The 25,660-nt window shown below is 47.0% G+C and overlaps 1 protein-coding gene across 1 annotated transcript in view; it reads left to right on the forward strand.

Annotated features, from left to right (window-relative positions):
• AGAP1 (ArfGAP with GTPase domain, ankyrin repeat and PH domain 1) overlaps nt 1-25,656 on the forward strand; it is a gene marked incomplete at its 3' end in the record, with an annotated part of 282,469 nt that extends 256,813 nt beyond the window's left edge. Inside the window, exons 20-21 of the mRNA XM_017743360.1 lie at nt 24,901-25,156; nt 25,627-25,656. Coding sequence (XP_017598849.1) covers nt 24,901-25,156; nt 25,627-25,656 — 286 coding nt within the window. The remainder of the gene's footprint in view (nt 1-24,900; nt 25,157-25,626) is intronic.
• Between the last annotated feature and the right edge of the window lie 4 nt (nt 25,657-25,660).

Raw genomic sequence — 25,660 nt, forward strand, 5'->3', positions numbered from 1 at the left:
GGGAACGTGATGGGATGTGATAGCCCAAGATGTGCCTTTGGCTTCTGCAGGCAGGCAGTCCGTGTGCAAGAATGACATTTGCTGCCAATAAAGTTTAGACAGCTGGGCTGCTGCCGGCCCAGCAGCTGCTCGGGGACCGCAGGTTTGACTTCAGGTTTGGCTTAAGGTTTCCAGCTTGGACTTTGGGAAGGGATCAGTGAAGACTCGCTCCTGTTCTTCCTGGTGGCTGAAGTGCACCGAGCAGCAGGGCTCCCAGCGAGCTGGAGTTCTATTAGCTCAGTTTTGGACAGCAGATATTTCATGAAGATAATGAGGAAAATGGATAAATTATTAGTTACAGCGGCATCGCGTTCTCAAACGCAGACATAAATAAAGAGACTGATTCGCTGCTGCCAGTAAACTCCAGGAGACAGCTGTAGGAGTGAACCCTTCGTGTGCCTCCACGTTGGGTTGGTTTGCAGTTAAATTCAAACAAAAAAATAAAATTGCCACTCGCCAGTAGCTTCCAGGAAGTGCATCTGACAGGAGCAGCTACCCGAGGCAAGTGGAACGTCAGCTTGGGTGGCTGCTGGTCAGACTTCAGCCTTTTGGATTCCTTGGAAGCTCACTTGGAAGCTCAGATATACTCCAGAGATGAAAGGTAGCAGTAGTAGTAGCAGTAATATTGTGTTTCATTGTCCTTGCAGCTGCTTGGCAGCCCTTGTCACCCAGGAGCTGATCCGGTAAAACACCGGTGCCTGTACGGCAGCCCGGGAGATGCCTGCATGATTAAAAATCAAAACAAAACAACCACAACACCCTCGACCCCGCTTGTCCAAGTTAATGAGTGCTTTAGATGAAATGCTGCCCGGCTCAGCTGCACCTTTCTTGTGTGCAAAGCTGCCTCTGATAAAAGCTCAAACACTCGGCAAACAGGAGCCTGGTTGGCAATAATTATTACAATTGTTATTTTCCTCGTCGGTGGTGAAAGAGAAACCTGCAAAGGAAGTGCTTCTGTCTCCTTCTGCAGATTATTGAAGTGTTTATTAAAATGCAGAGGTGTAAAAGCTGCAGTGCTGTTCTTCTTCTCAATCTAAACAGCATCAGTGCCACTTCACTGAATCCCTGGCAGTGCCCAAGGCCAGGCTGGACGGGTCTTGGAGCAACCTGGAATGGTGGAAGGTGTCCCTGGCCATGGCAGGGGGTGGAATGGAATGGGCTTTAAGGTCACACACAAACCCGGAGCATTCCATGATTCTGTGATTCTCTCATGAGCAGTGGGCCAGAGGCAATGGCCAAGCTCTGAACACTGGAGCTGAGTAGAAGGGAAGGGCCTTGAAGGAGCTTTGCCTTCAAACAAGAGCAAGAGAAAGGCAACAGTCCCTATTTTAGCAGCCTTTTTGCCATTTTCTTACAAGTCCAGAGGCGTTTGGTGGATTCCTTCTGTAACGTGCCATCCCCAGGAGCCGTGGAAAACAATGACCCCGTGGTTGTGAAGGAGTTTTCGATGTCAGTGAAACAAAATGAGAAACCCACTCTGAATTACCCCTCCAAGACTCCAAGGAAGACATCCTTGGGTGTGTCCAGCTCACAAATCAGAGCTGTGTGAGGACATCCTGCCCCTGGAGGGTTCTGCAGCAGGGCAGGTGATGGAGACTGAAATGTTTTACCTGGGAGGTACAAGCAGCTCCAGGTACCTTTATTCTGGTGAGATTCCTGACAAATTTGGGTTCTCCTTCTGTGGGTTTGGCTGAAAAGTACCAAGTTAAGCTGAAATTCCATAGAAAAGGAAGCTGATGAGCTGTTGAACTTGGAAGAAATCTAGGATTTGAGCTCAGGACTCAAACAAGGAGGATTTTTTGGGGGAAGAGTGTTCATAAATTGACAATCAGCAGCAGAAAAAGTGGTTGGTTTGTTTGTTTGTTTGTTTGTTTTCTAGAACAAGAACCAGTCTAGTGGGTGAGTGTCTGTCCTGAAGGTCTCAAAACCGTGTAGGATCTGGACTTCAAACTTAACTTAACTTTTGGTTTACATATGGATTGATCATTTCTCTTTTTGAATTAGTTCCCTCCCAAGCACCTACCAGAGCTAGAGAGATTGGAAGACCGGTGTGTTTTCACACCTGCTTGGCCAAAAGCTCCTTGTAAAGGGCAACTCAGAGCTCACCAACAGAGAGAAAACCATCACTGTGTTTATTAGAAACTGCTTGGGCCAGTGTGCAACTTCAGCAGAGGAATGGAAGGGCTAATGAGAACAAAATTTTAATTTCAGGTGGGAAAAAATGGGATGGTGAATTTATAACTTGAGGGGGAACGTGGCTCACATCAGGCCAAAGGCCAGGATCACTGAAAAGGAGTCAGATGGAAACCACTGAGGGTCGGTTTTTCCTCAGAAAATTCCTTGGTATCATTACCACTGGCATTAAATTGCGTGCCGCATGTGTGGATGCACATCTCTGCTACTCCACAGCACCTGAATAATAAATACGGAGAGTTTCATCTTAAGTATGGCAAGCTAAAAGCAACTGGGAAATGATGTTTGCTGTCTGTAAAGCCTTGGGCAGCCTTACCAAGGTGTTCTCTCACCAGTTTTTCATCAAAGGAGAAGCACTGGCCTCTTGTTTGTTCTTGAAAGTCAGCTGTTTGCAAGGCTGAAACTAATAATAATAATAATAATAATAATAATAATAGGCCAAAATAAAGCCATTGAGTTTAAAAATGCCCAGTGCCAAGCATCAGCTATTATGAGGTGCCCGGGTCAGATCCAAAGGCTCCTCTGTGAGTATTTTAGGAAGTGCTGTGAGTCAAGCACTTGGGAAAACATCCAGCAGATTGAAAGATACCTATCCTGTTAGAAAGAGATCTTATGCAAAATATTTCCTTGTTATTTGCAGCTTTTCTGTGTAGTTGATGTTTAACCTGTTCCTTTCATTCCTCCTGCCCTGAGGTCACATCTGCCTCTCTGCACGCCAGGTCTCCCCAGGCAGTTGAAGCAAACGTAATTCAAATTGCTTTCTGGACGTGGCTGCAAAGCCAGCTCATTCCTGGTTTGTGCTAAATTTTGTTCTCATTAGCCCTTCCATTCCTCTGCTGAAGTTGCACACTGGCCCAAGCAGTTTCTAATAAACACAGTGATGGTTTTCTCTCTGTTGGTGAGCTCTGAGTTGCCCTTTACAAGGAGCTTTTGGCCAAGCAGGTGTGAAAACACACCGGTCTTCCAATCTCTCTAGCTCTGGTAGGTGCTTGGGAGGGAACTAATTCAAAAAGAGAAATGATCAATCCATATGTAAACCAAAAGTTAAGTTAAGTTTGAAGTCCAGATCCTACACGGTTTTGAGACCTTCAGGACAGACACACCCACCAGACTGGTTCTTATTCCAGCAAACAAACAAACAAACACTTTTCCTGCTGCTGCTTATCAATTTATGAACACTCTTTTCCCCAAAAAATCCTCCTTGTTTGAGTCCTGAGCTCAAATCCTAGATTTCTCAGAGCTTTGTTGTACAAATTCCTTTTGCTGTTTCTGCCTTTTCTGCATAACCTGATTGTGGTTAAATACGAGGATGGGCTGAGAGGCTGGGAGGTGGTCCCCAGGATTCCCTTTTCCCTGGGTGGGATGTCACAGGAAGGTTGTGTCCATGGGCCACAAGCTCTTGGCGGTTGTCACCAGTGTCACCCTCCTCCTCTCGTGGTTCTTTTTCCCATTCCAGCTGTTTGGATGGATCTGTTTCAGCTCCTGGGACAGCAGAGCGTGGCTGAAGGCAGTGGTGGGGATGCTTTGAAGGCAGGCAGTGCCTCTCCGTGCTCCTGGTGGCTTTGCTGGCCGGTGACACGAGGCACAGAAGCAGCAGCATCCCCTCGCTTTGGTCCTGGCTACAGAACCCGCAGGGCTCCCTAACAGTAACTGTGACCAACTTTCTTTTGTGCTTTTTTCCCTTTTTTCCCCCCTTTGTTTAAGACTGAGCTTTGTTTCTGGCTCTGCAGGAAGCTGGTAGCCTATGGCAAGGGACTGGGGAGATAAGACTTCAGTAAGATAACTAAATGAAAAGGGCAGCAGTGAAAAGATGGTGCCGGCTTTTGACTGGACTGAAACTTGATCTACACAGCAGCCCAAATGCAGGTTCCCCACAGCTCTCAGATGTTCTGTTTTCGTCAGGGATAATGCTCTTCCAGCTGGATTTTTCCATGTGTGGGTGCTGGAGTGGGGGACAGCAGCAAACCCTGGCGGAAAGGAGCGACCAGAGGGAATCAGAGCAGCACTCGAGTAATTAAACAGCAGGTGAAAATGTGCTGAGGGGAGCACAGGTGATGGGTGGGAGGCAGGAATTAGGGGGAGATGAAATCCTTCCAGTGCCTATTAACTGGATTGTGCAGACAGAGCAAAGTCCTGTCACTGAGGCATTTTCTGTGTGAGAATTTGGGGAACGAGAAGAAGCCGTCTTGGTAATTGGTGAGCCTCAGAAGGTGTGCATGGGCCGAGCTTCAAAAAGTCTTCTTGCTGAACAGATGGTTACGTCATGGCCTAGAAATCTTCCAGCTAACTTCGCCTTTCCTCCAAAAAATTTACATTTCCCCGGTTTCATCCAGGTCAGAATTTCCAAAGGGATGTTTTTATTGCATTTTCACTTGTCTACAGCACCAGCCTGTCATCAGGCTTGGGAGTCTGAGGTGCACACACAGTTAAATCACCACCCCAGGGATGCTTGTGAGACTCCTCTGCAAGTGGGAAGAACAGGATTGTGTCACTGTGTGCTGAAACTGAAGGATTTCTTATGAAAAATTATGTCTAGAAGGTGACTTTTTTTTAACTTTTTCATCTCAAGAAGCCAAAATTTGCAGCTCTAATCCTTCGCTAGTGACGTGTGTGTGCTCATGTGAGCCTTTCCAGATCAGATCTGCTTTGGTCACTTGTCCTCCCACAGCTCAGACCAGTCCTAAATAGATGCTGAGTTTGCTTGGATTCACCTGTTGCATTCAGGCAAAAAGGAGGAAAAGGAAAAAACAGCTACAAAAATTAATTGGGATTACTTGTTCAGACTTCCAATCAAGGAGAGAAGTTAAAATATTCTTATTTAAAACAATATTCTTATTTAAAATAGTGTTTAAAATAGATGTTACTATTTGAAATACTGCTGCAATTGCAGTTTTGAGTGGTGGAACTCCAGTTTGGGTTGGTGTAGGCGCTCCCAGCTCTGGTTTCAGCTGTGGACACTGTTGGTGTCGGTCAGCATTTGCTTTGTGTGCCATCCCTTGGGAAAAGGCCAGGATTTCCTGTGGAATCTGCACCCTGCAGTGATCCACATCCACACAGGGATGGGGAATGTGGGAAAAGTTCAGCCCTCAGCCCGTGCACAGGTGCTGTGCAGGCACTACTTGCTTCCTACTCACAGGAGTTCACCAGCCTCGTTGCTGGGCTGCTTGAAGGGCAAGTTCACTAAAGCCAAGAGAGAATTTAAAATTGGGCAAGGGGAACATTTCTTCATTGTTCTGTGGGATTTCTAAGCCACATCCTTTGAAAGCCCAGGCTTTGTGGAGCCCCTTGCCTGTGGCACATCAGCCCCGAGACCAATCCAACAGCGTGGAGCTTGCACAAAATTCCTCCACAAAATTCATTTGGAGGCTGGATAAACTCAGCTGCCGAAGGACCCTTTGAAATGCAGAGTTTTGCTTGTGAAAAATCAGTCACAACTTTTTGGGGTGCCCTGAAAGCCTTCCCTGTAAGCTGGGTTGGTTCCTGCATGTCCCATTATGGCAGTGAGATGGTCTGGCTGTAAAAAATGCAAACCAAACTTCTCTCCCCCAGGATGTCAAATGCACTTTCCTCTTATAAAATAACCACATTTGATGGAGGGGTCTTGGGGTGTTTGGAAGGGAGGTGTGAAGGAGCGGGCAAGGTTTAGGGATGGGCAGGATGTGTGGTGGGAATGAGAGATGAGAATGGCTCTTCCAACAGAGTTTTGGGACTCCTGAAATTTAAATATGTCCAGAGCTGATTTTTAGCTGGTGTTTTTTGCCACATTTGCATTTTTGTGGAGTCAGGCAGCTCGTTGGGTACCAGTGTGAGTGGTTAAGATGTGGAATAAGAGGCAGAGGAGAACATGGGATGTCTCAGAAGCAGAAGGAAAATAGCCTCCAACATCAAATGTGGTTATTTTGTAAGAGGAAAGTGCATTTGACATCCTGGGGGAGAGAAGTTTGGTTTGCATTTTTTACAGCCAGACCATCTCACTGCCATAATGGGACATGCAGGAACCAACCCAGCTTACAGGGAAGGCTTTCAGGGCACTCCAAAAAGTTGTGTTGTCAGCCAGGAGTAATAAAGTAGCATTAAAAAAGGGGCTGGTTCTGTGATTCCCCAGCTTTCCAGAAGGAAATGGCAAAGCAGAGCAGAACTTGTGTGTTCACAATCAATATTGTGCTGCTGGGTTTTTTTGTGGAATTGTAATTTTTTTTTGTAGTGGGGTGTCCTGGTGAGGAGGGTTTGATGGCCAAGGAGGTGCCAATACCCACAGGAGTGTTTTGGTCTGGAGCAGGAGAAGGCACAAATTTGGTTCGTGGGATGGTCGTGCTCCACACAAAGTGGATTCCCTTTGGAGAAACGTTTTTATCAAGCAAATATAATATGGTCAGGCATATATTTTATCAAGCATATATATAATACCCTTGATAAATTCAAGATAATGTATGAAAATAGAAATAAAATACACAAAAGATGAAAAATTATTGCATATGTGCACTTTCACTACTCAACACTCAGGAAAACTGGTTTCACTGCTCTAAAAACACAAGAATTAAATATTTGCTGGATTATGCAGCTTTTATCACAGAGTACACTGGATAGCAGTTTGAGAAGCATGGAAATAGACCTTGGCTCACTTGGGGATTTGAGGGGTTGCATTTCAGGCCACAGTTGAAATATCTGAGCTTTCTTTAAGCCAGACCTACACCAGCAGTGGAAGAGGGATAAAACTCGCAGTAATCCAACATGATGCAGGATTGGGGTGGGTACATATCATGACCATAACTTGTCAAAATAGAGAATTTTGGAGAAGAATTATAAGAAATGTTTCGAGTCTTCAGTGAGTAGCAGGAGATGCTTAAGGGGGTTAATGAAATGATAATGGTTTAGTGGGGAATGGAGGGGTTTGCAGGCATTTGGAGGACATCTCCTTGGAAAAATGGGTTCTTGTAGTTGAAAAAAGTGCTCCTGGGAGTAGGAGTAGGGGATGGAGGAACAGGGAGGAGGTGTTTGGACTGGGTATTTCTTCAGCTGTGCAGTGCTTTCCCAAGGAAAGCAGTGATTCCCACCGCTTAGGAGACACAGGCTGTGGAGCAAGGCGAGGGATGGAATGATCTCCGTGGCCTTTGCTTTCCAGATTCACCAAAGCTCTGATAAGGAATCCCACAGCATTCAGGTTTTAAAATATTTCTTCCTGTTTCACATAGAATCCTCTTAGCACTGCAGAAAACTGCAGAAATCAGCTGAGATCAAGATCTAATTCCAGTGCTCTTTCCTCCCTGTCCCCTGCTCCCCTCTTGCATCCGCTGGATGTCCATTTCTGTAAGTTTTCCCTTCAGAACAAACCTATCATTTTTCACCACAGGATATTTACAGCTTCAATCAGTGCCAAATTCAATTGGCTTCTGATCTCATCGCTGGAAGTTATAGATGCAGATATTATTTGCACTGTGGTTAATTATGGAGCAATCAAACTTTGGCTTTTCCACTGTAATTTCCTCTGCCAGCTAATTTAATTAATCACCCCCAGCTCAGCTCTTCCAGCTGCGACCGGCAGGGTCATTAATTAGACATGTGGTGGTAGCTCATAGACCAGTTCCTGTTAAGGGGCTGCTGCCCACTTGATCTCTGAGGGAGCAGTAGCTTTTTTTCCAAGCATCCAGGCAGGATTGGAGGTGGCTGCCAGGTTATTGTATCCCTCAGAAGCCATTCCCAAAAGACAGACCAAAGCAAACAGCAGGATTGCTGGGAATGCTGGTGCTCAGCTCACAGGGACTGGGATCAGATGCCCACCAAGATGCAATCTGGGGTCTCACCCAGCAGTTCTCAGTGCTTCATCCATTCTGGTCTGAGCCAGGAGCTAAAAAAGAAATGCTCAGGAATTCAATAGAGCTCCTTCTGACTGTTGGTGGGAGCTGCTTGGTGTGTGTCAGATGGAAAATATTTTCATTGCCAGATCACATCAATAACAGCAATTTCTTTTTTCACTATAAAAGCTGTGCAAGATACCCAGCTAAGTCTGTCACATTGGCCAGATCTCAGAAGAATCACTAATTCCTATTTCTTCAGGCTGGAAGAATATTTTACAGTAAACAAAACGGGTTGATACAGCTTAAGAGTCTCATCCTAAGCATTATCAGCAGAGGGCAAGTGGTTTGGGATATGTGATGGCCCTGGAAAGTCCAAGCATTTTGCAGGGAAGGCAGCAGATCCTTGGTCTGTGCTCTTCCACAGTCTGTTTTGATAGCTGGGAATGCACACCCTGCCTTTGGGTTACGCTTTGCGTCTAAAATATCATGGATTCATGGAATGGTTAAAGTTGGAAAAGCCCTCCAAGATCATTGAGTGCAACCCTTGACCCAGCACTTCCAGATCCCTAAATACCACATCAAGGAATCCTCCAAATCCATCATGTTCTCAGACTGAGAGTTTTAAGCATCCTTTGTTTTACTACCAGGATCTTCTTTATCCTCCTTGGAGTGCCACTGGTGTTGCCATGCTTGCTCTTGGAGTCGGAAAAGCTGAACATCTTCAGGATCCTTGTAGCTCCTGGGCTGCTTTTCCAAACACAGACAGACAGCCAGGCTAGTTCTGTTGCACTTTGATTTCAAACCTGTTGCAAAGCTGTCGTGTCTAATCAGTGCCTGCGTCTGCCGGCGGTGGATTGCTGATGGATTGGTTGGAGTCTCCCCCACTTCTTTTCACAATAGACAAACTCAGCTCAAGACAACTGTTTTAATCATCCTGGCTCACAAAGCCTCCTTTCATCTCCTTCTGTCCAAAACATCCATCAACCCCACCCAGAAATAGTAAACTGGAAATAAAAAAATCCGTTCTCTTCACCGCTTAACTGCAAGTGCCTTTTTTAACAGCAAAACAGCGCTGTAGGCTCAAGTGAGCTCCCTTCTCTGAAGGAAAAGGTGCTTCTGATGCAACCCTCCCTTCAAATGCATCATGCTCTTCGCTGGTGGCTTTTTTCCTCCCTTGCCTCTCCTCTCTCAGAAGGTTCCCTCAGTCTGAACTGTTTTGGAGAAGATGCTTTTAAGACAAAGTCCCGTCACACTCAGGGAGAGCTTTAGGGATTTTCACGCAGACACAGCTCAGCAACTGTTCCAGAGTGGAGGGGTCACATCTGTGTCTTGGGGTGACTTTATGATGTGTATCCCATATCGCTGCCCTATGCCCAGAAATTAACTTTGTGCCTTTCTATGCCTCTAAACTCTGGCAGCACAGGGAGACTGTTGATGTGTTATTGCCGTGGAAGCCCCGAACGAGAGAGATTTGTAATTGAGGAGAGAGCAGTTCATCCCTTCAGAGGAGCTCTCCCTACACCTTGCTGTGGAGCAAAATGCAGTGCCTGCACCATGCTAGGGATGCTCCTTTGGGAAATCCTCTCAGTCTCACAGCTGGGAAAGCTGCTGCTGGAAGGGAGTGGGGCCCAGGGGATATGTGTTCATGGACAGAGAGAGAGAATCATAGGATCGTGAAGGTTGGGAAAGACCTCCAAGATTATCAAGTCCAACCTTATATCTAATACATATATTATAGCTTTATGGGATAGATAGATAGACAGACAGACATACAGACATATAAAAATATATATATTATAGTCTTGTCTTTAAAAGGTACTGCTCATTTGCCACCCAAAAGTAGAACAACTGCCAGCATTAACTAGAAGAGACCACCATAAAGACCTGACTCTAGAACAATCCCATTCCTCACTGAAGAAAGCCAGCATCCAGAATTCCCAAAATAACCATCAGTGTTCCGTAGGCAAGCTGGAGAATTAGTTTGGTTTTTTGCTCTGGAAAAAAATGGGAATTGCACTTGGTCTTGATCAGCAGACTGTAATCACCCAGTGCTACCTCACCCACCCGTGTCACTTGGTTTTGTTTTATTTGAGCAATAAATACCTTAAATCTCCTCAGAGTTATTGCATGTCTTCTGTGGGGACTCATCACAGTCCTGCCAGGCATTCATCAAGGCTCCCAGCGAGCCACCACATGAAGTATTCCTCTGCTCCTTATCAATCAGTTTGCTCATAACTTTACTTTTTCCTCCTGAAGTAATCAAAACTTGATATTCCGCAGATTGCAGAAAATTGTCACTGCTGTATTCTGTGCTAATCCATCACGGCAAACAGGCATAATTTGGGCATCAGAAGAGCATTAAGTGTTTAAATAAGCAAGAGAGACCATTTACCGCTCCAGATGACAGGGCAGAAAAATGTTTGGATCACAGGTACGCTGGGAATCGCAGCGCAGACCTTACGGAGCGGTGGGGCATCCACACTCTGCAGCAGGCACCAGCTTTGCTCTGTTCTTCCTGATACCACTCAAATAGTCAAAAAAAAGGCTGAAGCCCAGAGAGTGAATTGAATTTTTTAAGTTTAAGCTTCCTTGTGAAGCTCATTCAGCTCTTTGTGGAAGATATTCCACATGGTTAAAGTATTCATCCCTTTCTTGTAGTCTTGTTTTTCTCTGTACAGGCAAGTAACTTCTAGTAACGATGAGAGAGGAGAAAAAATGTCACTTTTGTGCTGTAGACTTGAGCAGAACGTGCACCTTTGCCATCTTCAGGTCTTGAAATAACTGCTCTGATAGTCAATGGGATTAGCAGGCCCTGTGTGATGAAGCTGGACGTGTGTGTGAGATGTTCCACAAGGCTCTGAGCAACCTGGGACAGTGGAAGGACATCCCATGGCAGAGGGATTGGAATGAGATGGTCTTGAAGGTCTCTCCCAACCCAAACCGTTCTGTTACTCAAAATGCAGAGGGTGGCTGCTCTTGTTTCTTTATGAATCAGCAACTCCAGTGGATTGGGGAGAAAATTCTCCACAGAGAGGCAGTGGATGTGGGATTTCTTGTGCCTTTATTCTATAGCAAGGAGCCAGTCCTGAAGTCTCCTTGGTGGGGGAATGATGGTTTTCTGGCAGGCTTCATGATCCTCTCATGGTTTGACAGAGCATCAGCAGAGCAGATGTTGAGTCAGGTTTGTGTACTGGATCATGGTTTGTGTACTCACAGCCCCCAGTTTTGTCCCCTCCTTTTTGAGTCAAGTTGTGTTTTAACCTGATTTCCCCCTCTGGTAGTAGTTCTGTGTGTCCCATTGCTCTTTGCATGGTGCCATAAAGCAATCTCTTGGTTTTCCAAGAGGAACAAATGCCACGTGTCATCCATGGAGCTGTGCTGTGCACCAACCCAGGGGCACATCTTCCCTTCCCAGTAACAAATTGTCATCAGAGCATCAGCCTGCCTTTGAAAGGGTGACTGGCGAGGGGAAATCACCAGGACTGGAGACAGTCATCATCAGCCAGCGCAAAGAGCAGATCAAGCTGTCCACACCAATATGCCAGGGGAAGGTGCCCCAGGAGCCAGCCCAGCTCCAGCCCTCAGAGCCACACAAGGTGCTGATTGTGGTTGTCAGTTTTTCTGCTGTTTTAAGCTCTCCTGCCACAAACACAGCCCAGCCACCCTCGTCTTAAAAGGATCCTTAAACCTTCCTTTTCTGCTCTTCCACCGCTTCGAAAACACAGCGGCTGACAGTCCAAATGTTTGAAATAATTGGATTCTGCATTCTTATTCATCTGTAAAGTATTCGTTGATTAAATTAGCCTAATAGATATTATTTCTTACATGACTGCATAATTTCATCCTGATTGGATCACTATGGCACTAACGAGTCCCCCCATTTACTATGGACTCGAGAATCACAGAAGGCTGGAGATAACTATCATCTTGTTTCCTTTTTTTTTTTTCCCCCCTTTCCCAGGCTAAAAGTTAAACTGATTTATACTAAAAAGGCACACAGCCAATGCCCAGGTACATTTGTAGTTCAGTCTTCGAGACCAGTGTTGGAATAGGAAAAAATGTTGGTTTATATAATCTTGAGCCCTCTTATTTACTCAGTGGGTTGTTTCTGAAGCAGAAAGATTAACTGACCATTTAAATTCCTTTGCTGGGAGGGGGGGGCAGAAATGGAGATATTTTTAAATAAAATGCATTTTATTATCTCATCAAAACAGAGAGACTCATTGCAAATGAACCTCGTAAGGACTGCACACACTCGGGGAAATGAAAATTCTCCTCTCGAGATAATGTTCCAACCAAAGTGGTTTTAGCCTCTATTAGTAAGATTTTTTTCTTCGAGCTGCAATTTGAGTTGTAACCAAGAGAGAGGAAGAGGAAAACAAAATTGCCTTTAGTTTCATGCTAAATGAGAGCAGATCCTGCTTTCCTAAGGAAGAGGGCGCTACTGTGGAGTCGCGCTCCTCTGCCCCGGGGATGACGGGCTCCAGCTCTCCAGGGTTTTGTTGGGAAGGGGTTAACAGCAGGATTGGCTTCTCCCCCTGCCCCAGTGGCTGGAAACAGCTGGTGGGTTTTGTGTTGCGCCGGTGAACTGAGCAGCCCAAAGAAGTTTTTGGCAAACACTCGGCCTGGCCGGGACAAGGAGAGGTGGGTCAGCTCAGGAAGCCGTTTCCATGAGCCAACGGGGGGAACAATGCCCCGCTCAGCAGGGACAGAAGGGACACCCGCTCCCGCTGAATAGCTCCCCAAAAAAGCCCGGCTCAAAAGGAGCAAGGCCCATTCGCTTCTGGGAATCCAATAAATTGTTTCAGGAAGTGAAAGTCTGTCCCGGCTAATGGAGCCGTGATTGACAGGAGGTTCTCATTACGGCGCCCATCAGGGGACAAAGTGAATTCCAATGTTATTTAAGAGGTTAAGTAGAAATAAGATGCAGGTGACAGCCCAAGGCTTGAGGCATCAGGCACTGCTCTTCCTAAGTTGTGTTTTTTTTGTGAAGAGACTCCATAAAATTTAAAAGCAGTGGGGGCAGGGGCAGTTTAGGAAGTAAAATTTGGTCCCATGGTGACTCGAAAGGAGCTTACCTGGCTGGGAAGCAGGGAAGTGAAGGTTGCTTTGGGAATTCTTGGCATTGAGAGGTCCCTGTTCCTTAAGTCCACCTAACATGGATGTTAGATTTGTAACCCCACCTAGGGTTGGGTCAGGTTGGGTTGGTCACGGCCCCAAGGCTGCCAGAGCTCAAGGAACGTTTGGACAACGCTCTCAGGGATGCACAGGGTGGGATTGTTGGGGTGTCTGTGCAGAGCCAGGGGTTGGACTGATGATCCCTGTGGGTCCCTTCCAGCTCAGGATGATCTCTGACAGGTTTCTGGGTGTGCTTTTCCAAGGTCTGTACCTGGAAAATGCATCCCTGGTGGCTCAGGTTGCCCTGTGCTCCTGACCAGGAGGCATCTCTGTGCTGCCATAGGTGTTATTAAGGGCTGTTTCTGGCCTCGTTCAGCAAAAAATGAAGCAAAGAAGAGCATCCAAAATGCAATGTTGCTTGCACAGACTAAAAGCTGTGATTTAAGCTGTGACCAGAGGTTTAAAGCAGACGCTAAACCGTACAGAGTAGTTGTTGCTGTGTTTTTCCCTTTTTCTGAATTCCCAAACGAGCGGCGTCGGGTGTCTTGGCACTTGTGGATGTCACAGGGTGGGAAGCTGAGGGAGCTGCTGACTCCTGGTATTGACAGAGCCTTGCATGGTGCATGGTCAGGTGCAAGGATGTAATTTAAGCACGGGGTTCACGGCTGGCTTGCGAGTGACGGCGAAACTCCCGCGTGTGACGCGTGTAATAAATCTGGTCCGATGCAGGATTAATGTGGTATTCAAAATGATTATTTACCATGTGAAGTCGAGACGTGGCTGTGCACGAGGAGGAGCAAATAGCTGTGCACAGGGCATCAGGGAAGGGTGCTTGGAGGGGAGAAGGAAAATACCTGCCTGCATTGTTTCACCAGTGCAGTCCCGGGCAACGCTAATGAAAATTGCACTTGAAATGCAGGATTGATTTGTGATGAGCTCAGCCCTAAAGAGTACATTTGTGGAATGATGACCTGATTGGTGGTGCTGCCTCTTGAAGGGCTGAGGGGGTCTAATTGGCATATAACGCACTATAAATTTATTAGCAGCCTCTGCTTCCCCATTGGTGGGCCTTCTCCTGCTAACCACCAGGAAATTACCAATTTTCAGGAGTTACTCACTCAAGTCGTGCTGCGTCTGGGTTTTACAAAGAAGTCTCCCTTGCTGCTCTCATAAATCCTGGCTTAGAGCTCGTACAGCTGGAAGGGGTCACTTGTGCCAGTGGGATACCTTGGACACCTTGTGTTTGCCGCTCACCTTGGGCCTCCTTGGCTCGTCCCTCCTCACCACAAACCCAAGTTGCACAAAGGCCATTAGGAGGCAACGAATCCCTTTGGCAACCCCTGGGCTGCAGCTGCCAGGGAGCAGAAATTACAGTTTTTTGGCAGCCCACATCCAGGGCTTTGATGGTTCTTATTGATACATTCAGCCCCAGGGCATCTCAGGCAGGAGAGGACATACCTACTGTTCTTTTTTTTTTTTTTTCAGGAGCACAATAGGAATATTCAGGAGGCAATGTAATTATTTCAGTGAGTTCGCTTTCAAGATTGAGTCACAAATTAGAAAATAATATTCACATGTTCCTTCTAATTGGTAACAGATTAGGGATATTTTATCTTTTTTAAATAATTTCCAAATGTGGCCTGAAGAGGGATTTGTAGGGAAGTAGCTGAGAGAGAGAGAGAGAGCACTTAGGCACCAAGAACACTTGGGCAGGGGGCTTTAATTCCTCAATTCTGGCTTTAATTCAGCTTTTAAATCCCTGCACAGCTCTCTCTGAGTTGCTCTGGAAGTGGAACTTGCTGTCACTTTTGGCAGGTGTCCCCAGTGTGGATTTTCTTTGCTGTCAGGTTTTCTGTGGGTTTCCCACTGACAAACATCCACCTTATGGCTTGTAAATCATAAAAGCTTAAAGCTTTGGAAGTGATTAACAGGCAGAGGTGCACCATTGGAAAAGCCTCAGCAGGACCTGAGCACTTCCATGTCTTCTGAAAGCCACATCCATCTCTAATCCCACCGTTTTGGGGCACATTTGGGCAACCCCAGTGTTGCACATCCCATTGTTGGAAACACACAAACAAATCAAAAAAAAAAAAAAAAAAGCTTTGAGATTTCAGTTTTTAGGCAAAGGAACCTCGTGGGTTTCTCTGGGTGTTAACTACTGAGGATTCTCAAGTCTTCATCTCTTTTTTACTCTAAGGAAATTCTTCATCCACTTTGCTTTTCCAGAAGCAGGTCTACCAATGGTCTTTTTTTAACTAATTATGATTTATGGTTTGAGAAGGGCATCAAACACCTGCAGCCCACTGAAACAGAGGTGGAGGGAAGTCCCATCGCTTGCTGAATGGAAGGAATACTTTGGGAGGTCTAACTTGCCAAAAAAAGATGTCGTTTTTCCTAAATAAAAATAGCCATTAATAAATGAGGCTAATGGAAGAGTCCAGTGACATCAGCAATTCCTTCAGAGTCCTTGGCATCAGTGAGATGGTTCAGGTCAGATGTGAGGGAAATTCCTTCACTGAAAGAGTGCTTAAGCATTGGAAGGGGCTGCCCAGGGAGGTGGAGGAGTCACCATCCCTGGAAGTGTTCGTGGAATGAGTGGGCACGGTACTTAGTGCCTTGGGCACGATGGTGTTTGGTTGAAGGTTGGACTTGGTCTTGGAGGTCTTTTCCAAACTGAAGGATTCTGTGATACTTGAATTGCAAAGGAGGAGACATCAGAAGGCGAGGGGAGCAGAAGGGAGAGCTCCAAGTCACTTGGGAAGAGTTGGACAGCAGAGAGATCCCTACAGCATCCTTAGAAGGTGGATCCCAGAGATGCTGCCCACGGGGATGGTCCGGCTGCTTCCCAGCCCTTGGACCTTGCCCTGCAAACTCGCCTGCCTCCCACTGCTGACTCGTGCAGAGCAAGCAGTTGGTTTTATTTTCTTGCTGCTCCAAATGTGTTTTTCTTCAGAGTCTGTGCTCAAATACAACGTTTATTACTTGTATTTTCTCTTTTATGTCTTACATAAATTCAGTGTAATGGTTGGAGGGTGCTTTTTCCCCAAATACTCCAAAGAGCATCATCTTCACTGCTTCTACTGGAATTAAGATACAATTAAAGCCCCCTGAAAGGACTTTTGTTTTTCCTTGCAAACCAAACTGTAGGAGCTACTGTTGATAAAGGATCAAGAAACATTTCTGAAGGTCTTTTTGGGGCGTTGCAATTAGACCGTCCTCTTCCAGTTTTTGATCCTCAGGTAAAGACTGGGCTCTCCTGGAGCCCACAACATGTTTTTTCCATTTTGCATCAGCTGCACTTGATGATCTCCGAGGTCTTTTCCCACCTTATTGATTCTATGATGGAAGCCTCAAGCAAGCTCTCACTTGAGATCTCGTTCTACTCTGGAAGTTTGCCAGCCCCGTCGGAGGGGGTTGGTTCCCCCCCCCCCCCCCCCCCGTCTCTCACAGTTGTGCTGCTCCTCCACTTTCCAGCAGGGCAAGCAGCAGGAAGGCTCCATTTCTCTCCCCTTGTGTGTTTGCAGTGGGATCTGTTCCACAGCAGCTCACATCAGCAGCTGTTCCAGTATCCCTGATGGGCAGTTAGCCCTGCTCCACACCACATCCCTCAGGGATGGGCCACCTCACTCAGCCACCGAGCTCCTGGCACAGATTATTGAGATTTAGGCGTTGCAATATTTGTGCGTCGCTCCCCCTCCCCTCCGCCACCTTTGAGAAGGGAATTTTCATATTTCCCCCCCTCCTTTTAAAGAAAAAACAAAGATTTCCTGAGCTCTACCTTGTGTTAACAAGTTGGGAATTACTGGGATCTTCTAAGCTGGGTGAGTGTATATCAAATGGCAAATTGAAATTTCCAGTCTGTGTTTAGGTCCTGGCACAACGATTTGTACACTTAAAGACATTGGGTTAAGTATGGTTACACACAAGTATGAAATGCATTAGGTACATGTTTCCAATTACTGTTCCCTGCATATATATATATATTTATTCTTGAAAACAGGCAAGAAGCAAATATACTCCTTGGTTTTAGCATTTCCATGCAACTGTTGTATCTTCTGGCTTTTTTTAGGTAATATTTGTGGGGTGAGGTTGACCACCCAAGAATTGGAAGCAGTTCACTTGTGTGTCTAGAACCACGTAGCGATAACTCATTTATCAGCCTTTTCTTTCTGGTGCTCAGCACAGTGATATGTTTGGGGTTAAATTTTGCTTGGATGTTTACCTAGATACTGATGTGCCAGCACGTAAAAGGAATCAGATCCTGAACTCAGGAGCTTTCCTGTTGGTTAGCAGAGGGTGGGTGCAAGGGAGCTGTTTGTTGTTCATGGCTTTTGCATTCCAGACTCTCATGAAGTCTCTCCTTACAAACCTTAGCAGAAAATCCATCTTCCTCCACTCTTCATGGTGCTTTTTAAATTATTTTCACTGAGCTATGTGTTTAAAATCACAGAATCACAGAAGGGTTTGGAATGGAAGAGATCTTAAAGCTCATCCAGTCTCACCCCCTGCCATGGGCAGGGACACCTCCCACTATCCCAACCCTGTCCAGCCTGGCCTTGGACACTTCCAGGGATCCAGGGGCAGCCACAGCTTCTCTGGGCACCCTGTGCCAGAGCCTCACCCCCTCACAGGGAGGAATTTCTTCCCAGTATCCCATCTAACCCTGCCCTCTGGCAGTTTAAACCCACTCCCCCTTGTCCTGGCACTCCAGACCCTTGTAAATAGCTCTCCCCATTTTTTTCATTGACTCCCTTCAGGTACTGAAAGGCCACAACTGGGTCTCTCCCCTGGGCCTTCTCTTCTCCAGGCTGAGCATTCCCAATCCTGTCGTACTTTCCTCATAGCAGAGGTGCTCCAGCCCTCTGATTGTCTTTGTGGTCTCCTCAGGGCAGTGGTGAGTTCTACATCCTTGGGGTTCCTTCTTCCCTCTGAAATATCTCTGACAATGCTGTTTCAAAAAATTCTGGGGCTTTTGGGGTTAGAGGAAAAGAGCAGCGTGTGGCATTCTTCAAGCTTTTTTTGTTAAATCTCTAGGGACTGTTTCCATTTCACACAGTTGTACGGAACAAATTCAAAACCGGGATTTTTATTGAGAAAAGACTTAACCAGCTTGCAGGGCTTAGAGTTGTCACCCTTAGGATCTTTATTCTCAACTTAATAAGCCTTATCTTAGTACCCGTGGTATCCCCTGCTGTTGTATGTCACACGGTTTTTGCTTAACTTTACGTGGAGTAAACCTCAGGTGTGCTATATTTTATCGAGTAAACCTTAAAAAATTATTAGATGGAGTGTCGTGCAATGAAAACAGAAGTTGGCTGCAATTTTCTGTGATAAATCAGAGCCCACAGTTGCAGGGTATTTATCTGAAAAGCCTGAAGTCACTAAACCTTGATGTCTCGGCCGGGCTGGTCGTTAATGTTGGGCAGTGATAAATCCTGCGGGTGTACTAATACTTAAAGGAGAGGTGCTGGTTGCTCCATGGAGGGGTAACCTCCAAATGCAGAAATAGCAGCTCTTTTGGAGCCCTGTGTAGGGGAATGCTGTCAGGAGAGAGGGAAAAAGGTGGAGAAGCTCCACCGAATCCGAATAACAATGGTACAGGTTGGTGTCATGCAAGACGTGATTAATTTGAGAAGCACATGGAGCTCTGCACAAATGAGTGATCTCTGTCCCTCATGCACAGCAGGGCTTTTTTTTTTTCCCCTGAAACACACAGCTATGAAAGGAAAACTGGAACATGGAATAGGAGAGCTAATGGTGGAGACGGTCCAGAGCTGGGGGCTTCGGGAAACGAGTCCCTGGCAGTGCAAGGTGCTGCCGCTGGGAAACCGCCTTAATTTCACAGACTCCTGGAATGGTGTGGGTTGGAAAGGACCGTGAGGACCATCTTCTTCCAACCACCTGCCATGGGCAGGGACACCTTCCACTAGACCAGGTTGCTCAGAGCCTGCCCTCGAACACTTCCAGGAATTTGTGCCTTTTGGTTTGGTTTGGTTTGGTTTGGTTTGGTTTGGTTTGGTTTGGTTTGGTTGAAAAGGACTGAGAGTAGGAGAATAACCTGAATATTTGGCATGGTTTAGCAGCAGTGAATTGTCTGTCTCCCGGGCAAGAGTTTGAAGAGTGGCTTGGACACAGCCCTCAGGCAGATAAGTTGCCTATCAGACAGTAACTAAATCATTTCCAGGCTGGGTTACCACACTGCTCACTGGAGACAGCCCTGGACCAGAGTCCAAGGCAAGATGCGGGCTGGCTGATCCGCAGCTTTCCTGTGGGGCTGCCCTTGGTCCGTCAGGGGTGTTTAACTTGTAAGAAGTAATAAGCTTAATAGGTTGACTTTATTTAATTATTAATGATCCCTTTCTGTCCTTACAGCTCATAAAACACCCTGTAGGTTGGCAAAACACTCATAATATTGATCAGGAGCCAGCGAGATATTTATTTCCTCTTTGCCCCAGCGCGCATAAATCGCGGTCCGTTCCCTCAGCAGGCGGGATTTACAGTGGGCCTGTTTCTTCAAAGCTTTCTGTAATTAAGGAATAAATACCCATCGGTCTTTGTTTGCTGTCTGGAGCCCTCTTGTTTGCCAGGGACCTGGCTATTCCCGGTGGGCTTGTGCCTTCCCCCTTAGCAACGCGGCCGGGCGGAGCAGGCATGCGGGCGCGGAGCCGCTCAGCTGCTCAGCGCTGCCTTTGCAATGCAGCAGAGGGGTCTTCTCCTGCAGAGAGAGAGGAAGCCCCTGTGTTTTCTCAGCATATTGTTCCCAGCTCCTCTTCCATGCCTCTCCTCCCAGTTCCTGCTTTGCTCGGGGCAGGAAGGCACTTTGGAAATTCCTTGCTGCTAGCCCCTTTCTTCTCGCCCTCTCTTCTTCTCTCCCCTTTTCGCTGTTGCAATTAAAAGCATCGTGAACCTTTCCCCAACGTTTTAATCCCCGCCCCCCCTTCCCAATGTTTTCCTTTTACTCATCCCAACACTGCATCACCAGCTCTATCCAAAGCAGTGCCATTTATTGGGATCATCACAGAGGGGGTTGTTTAATCGGGAAGCCCCAGCACATCCAGCTGCCCAGCACCGGTCATTAGGTGATGTGTGCTCCTTGCATGCTGGACCACGAAGCTAATGACACATCCTGGGGCTCTTCCAGGAGTTTGGGAGGTGCAGTGGGTTAGATTTACTTCATTTTCTTGGACGAGACACATTAACCTTGTCAGCTGGCCAACAGGAGAGGAAATTTGGCAGAGCTCTTGCTGAGCTGGCCAGGTTACCACGGCATTAAAGGGTTGTACTTCAGTGAGCAACCAGAAATGGCAACACACGGGCACAGCACCTGCACAGCGACCATGGAGACACCACTGAGAGGCCTCCTCTCTTACAGAATTAGTTCCTTTAGCAAGAGAGAAGAAAAGATATAAAAAGCTCAGGAGCTTTTCAGTGTTGTCAGAGGTGTGGAGAATAAAACTTCACTTCAAAACGCCTGTGAGAAGCCTGCTTGGTATTTCTGGTGGTGGGAAATCAGTGCTGTGCCATGGTAAATACCTGCTGTCCACTGTCTTTCTAATTCAACCTTCAGAATGTGATCCAGCTTTTTAACAAGTGGTGAGTAACTCTGATAATGAGCGAGCGACACGACATTTTAGTCATCCTTTTAGTCATGCTTTGGTGAGAGCAAGGCTGCTCTTGCTCTGGAGCTGTGGAATTCTGATGGCGAGTTCCCAGGCTCTCCAGCCATGTGCTGTTGCCTACTCAGGCAGTTCTGGGTCACTGTATGAACACGACGTTTTTTTCCCCACTCTGCACATCCTCTTCGTGTTTGCCTCCTGATGGCACTCCCCCAAATATGTGTGAGGGACAAGTGGAGGTGAAGGCAGAGGTGAACGGGAGCGAGGAGGAGTCGGGATGGAGAGTGGATGCCAACAGGATGAGGCTTCTGATGGGATTTGTAGGGTGGAAAACTCGGTGCACCACACGATGGGGCTGAGCTGTGTAGGGTGTGGGCTCCTCAAGGAGCATCTCCAGTGCAAACCCACAGCTGGGGAACGCAGTGCGGCTCCTGGAGCAAGGCTGTGCTCGAAGCAAATCTGCTTTTTCTCTTCTCTGATGCTCCCTGCTTACCCACCCCCCTTCCAGTGCCCAGTATTTATGTTTCCACATAATAATGATGTGATGTGGCTGGCAGAGTAATTTAAATAATTGGACATTATCTTGAGAAGCAAGCACCTAATTAGATCAAAATAAACCGAGAACTGAAATTTTCATCTGTTTCTAATAACCTTTTACCTATGTACAGTATTGCTGCTGCAGCAGGGATTTCCTTACACCACTGTGTGTTCTTGGGCTTCACCAGTGATGGAGACTCCTGCAAGAGCAGAGAGCTTGGTGGCAGTTTTTGGACAAGATCAGTGACTCATTCCTGATTCTGCCGAGTGTTTTGCAGTGATCCTCTGCTGGATTTGCCCCTTGTGTAACCAGTGAGGTTGGGAGTCTGTACCAGCACATACAAATCAGGGTTTGAATGCAGATATTTAAGAGAGAAAAGGCTCAAAGAAAGTCTGACCTTAGAGCTCTGTTGTTCCTTTCTCTAAGTTTATTTAGGAGCTTGTAATCTATTGATTTTAGTGCATATGAGGAAGAAGCAGCTCAGACCTTCTCCAGTGTTTGGTGTCATTGGCACCATCTGAGTACAGGAAGGTCTTGCTTTAATTTGGTCTTGAGACTTCCACTGTTGAAAGTTCACTGAAAGAGTCTTGGTTTGGCTTTGACAGCTACAGCTGGAAGTGTCTGGTATGGAGAGGGTCATTTAGAATTGCCAGGATTACAATTAAGGGAGGAAAAGAGGGAAATATTTACCAGCCTTTATTTTAGGGACTGGTTCAGTGTCTTTCTCCTGATGAGTTGCTCTTCCTCACACTTCCTTGTACTCTTGTTCAGTTGATTTATTTAAAGGTATGTCGGTGCTGGCTGAAATGAAACACTGTGCCTCCTCTTCCTGCTTATTGCTGACCGCTCCAATAATTCATTTTTTAGCTCATTAACTAACAGGGGATGTGAGCAGTGGTCCTCCGGGGAACTGCAATGAGGTTAAGTGATCTACTGCTGACAACTCTGCTCTTGGACTGGCCTTCCTTGGGGGAAATGAAACCTCAACCAAGACAAGCTGTGGATCCCAGAAGTGAAATTGGGGCATCAGAGCAACAATTGCAGTATTTATGTCTTGTTGTCAGGGCCTCTGAGATGAATGCGAGCGGCGGAGCTGCAGCTGTCTCCCAGGAAAGTCCCCAGGACTTCCCGTCCAAATTAAATGGTTTGTGCCAGAGATGTAGGGAGGGTGTTTGTGGGCATTGGCTTTCTAGATGCTCATTGAAAGGCAGTCCCTGTGTGTTGTGGCTGTCCATGAGGTGTAGCCCAGTGTGCTTTTCCTCCTACCTCTGATGAGGTTCTGTTTTCTGCCCTAAAACCCAAATCTTTCTTTATGCCCAGTTTGTACTGTTGAAAAAGACCTAAATCTCGCTCAATACTGATGTCAGTGACATGCTGCCCCAAATGTCTGAGGCCTCTGAAACACTTTTAGTTTGATTTATAGTTTCACCACAACCCTCGATGTGACTCCAAAGGTGGAGGAACTGGACTTTAGTGAGTGAAGTCATTTGGTGCCCAGCACTGAGGCAGCACATTCCCCTTCCTGTGACATTGACGTTTAGAGAGTTTCCTGTTCTTCCCCCAGCCTGTTGAGGCAGTAGGATAAACCTGAGCAGGAGTGGGACATCCCCATCCCTCTTTCTTTCTTGCATCCTTCCAGGAGCATCAGGATTGCCCACGCGACGCACGGCAAACGTGAAATTCGTGCTGGTGGATTTGTGAACCAGCAGCCTCAAGCTCTGAAAGCCTCTGCCTGAACTAAGCAGCTATTGTCTGTATTTAGCATTGGTGTTACAGTTTAGGCTGAATGGTGATTGGAAATGGGAAACTTGTGTCAAACAGCTTTTTTCCTAAATAGAAAGGGACTTCTTTGAGCCACAGGAATCACAGCAACCAGTGCTCTGATAGGAGGCAAAAGTTTCTCTCACTCAGAGGATGGTCTGGGGGAGAGGGGGATTCATTTGCAGGCCCTTGACTAAGGTAAAAAAAAAAAATTACTGACATATCTGAGGAATATTTTGCCTTTAGGATGTGTGGACATACGAAAAACAAATCCCCAGAGCCCTGGTGTGTGCTACTGTGGGTGAGCAGCACAGGTTGAATCACTTCATTTTCCAGTCTGGCACGTTTTAAACATGCGATGGATGTGTTGGTTATACTCTCAATACCTCGCTGTGTGTTTAAAAATCATGTGAGATCTTTGCTAAATATCCTTGAAGATAATCTAGATGGGTACTGGAAGTGGAACTATTGCAAGAATGCCCATTTTATTGTAGGTAATTGCGTGTTACTTTATCCCTTCCGTGGCACTGGTTCTAGTTTGGCTTTTTACCTTAAAAAGATATAATTAGAAAAACCATGAATTAAAGATTCTGATAACAGAACTCCTTTTCTTCCTCCTCTCCATCTGGAATACCTGCAGCGATACTCCCTTTATCAGATCCTGCCATCAAAGGTTAATTTGCAACTGCCCAGATGGGTTGTGGAGGGGTTTTTTGGTGTGCCTTTTAGCTTGCAGGAGTCATTCAGAGGTTTGGGGTACAAGAAGCACTCTCTGTGTTAATTTTCTGTTTGCACTTTTGCTCTGAAGAAAAGCCCTGGCCCTGTTTGTGGGGTAAACTGTGGCCGGGGCAGGGAAGCTGTGCCTGCTTTGGGAAGCTGTGCCTGAAAGCATCCAGGCAGGTCAAAGCAAGGTCACTCCGCATGTCCCAGGAAATGATGCAAAACTAATCCAGATTTGCTGGTGGAAGGAGATGTTTACATAAGTATTTAAAAACAGATTAGGGCTAACCTGACACTAGATTACTGGGAGCAGTGTAAACACGGCTGAAAGGCGTAAACAGAGCTCGGCCTTTTGTACTCCGGAGGAGAGAATCTGTCACCTGCACCCAGTTGCCTGGCTCAGGTGATGTATGTGGCTTTCACAGGCTGAGCAGATTACCTGAGGGACCTCTAAATGGGACTTTGTCTGGGGCTGGTGCTCTCAGATCATGTAATTGTATGGTAATTTTTTAAATGGCGAGTGGAGGGCCTTGTTTGTAGTCCTTGTTCTGCTGTAACCTGATAGCACCAGAAAGCTTCTGACGGTTCTTTGATACATCGGGAGGAAAAGGTGCTTCAAAGCATTGGTTTGCATTTTGGAAAAACAGAGGGACCATCCCTACGCCTTTGGGAACATTACCCAACGTGGAGGGGGACAAAGCACCCCTGTTTGGTTACTTCTGGTCTGGGATACAGAAATTGGGTGCATTTTTTTGCAGTGCATTTTCCAGCCTTAAGGTGGAACCTGGCTGCCTGGTGTGTCTTTGGTCTTTGTGGCAGTGAGGGCTCTTGCACTGACCTCTTGCTGGCCCGGGGTTTTTTAAGACCTCCTGGCTGTTGTGATCCTACAACCCCGTGGGTACAGCACGCACCAAGGAGGACCTCGAGCCTTGGCTCAGGAACAGCAAGGTGGGCAACACAAATACTTGCTAAAAATACAAGGTTTGGGTGAACTGCTCCTAAGGTTTGGGTGAACTGTTCCTGTGAGGGCTTTCTTGACATAAATTTGGGAGAGGGGAAATAATCTCCTTGTTGGCTGCGACGCCAGGTGAGAGTGACCTGTCCCCTCTGGCTTCCCTAGGGAAGAAAAAGAGCTCTGGATACGCGCAAAGTACGAGCAGAAGCTCTTCCTCGCCCCACTGCAGTGCCTGGAGCTCTCTCTGGGCCAGCATCTCCTGAGGGCCACAGCCGAGGAGGACTTGCGGACGGTGATCCTGCTCCTGGCCCACGGCACGCGGGAGGAGGTGAACGAGACCTGCGGGGACGGGGACGGGCGCACCGCCCTGCACCTGGCCTGCCGGAAAGGGAACGTGGTGCTGGTGCAGCTCCTCATCTGGGTAAGCACCTGGTGCCAGGAGAGGGCTTGGCTGGGGGGGCTGGGCTGTGTCCCTCAGCAGGACATCCCCGACCTGCTCCTGGAGGGCTTCACGAGGACGATGTCCTGAGGCTGGGTGTTCCTCAGTGCGCGCTCTCAAAAGGTGGCATCGTGGTAGAAAAGCATGTTTCTGCCTCTCTGCTTGATGGAAAGTGAAGGAGAGCGTAGGAAACGAGGAAGGAGACGTTCCCTTAGCTTGGACTACCACTGAGGCAGATTTTGTCCCACACGTGAGACTCCCTCCCTCGAGAAACATTTCTGCCGTACGTGGCTCAGCGCTGCCATGCTCGTGTTGTCAGGCTGGTCTCCTGCCCTCTCCTTCTTCTTCTCTCTGTCCCCATCCTCCCTTAAATCCAACCCCCTCCATCCCGAACCCACTGCCTCTATTTTAACACCCCGGCTTCCAACGGCGCCCTTCTTCTTCCCCCGCAGTACGGCGTGGACGTGATGGCGCGCGATGCCCACG

This window comes from Corvus brachyrhynchos, unplaced genomic scaffold (genome assembly GCF_000691975.1).
Source record: "Corvus brachyrhynchos isolate BGI_N302 unplaced genomic scaffold, ASM69197v1 scaffold79, whole genome shotgun sequence".
Classification (NCBI taxonomy): Eukaryota; Metazoa; Chordata; class Aves; order Passeriformes; family Corvidae; genus Corvus; species Corvus brachyrhynchos.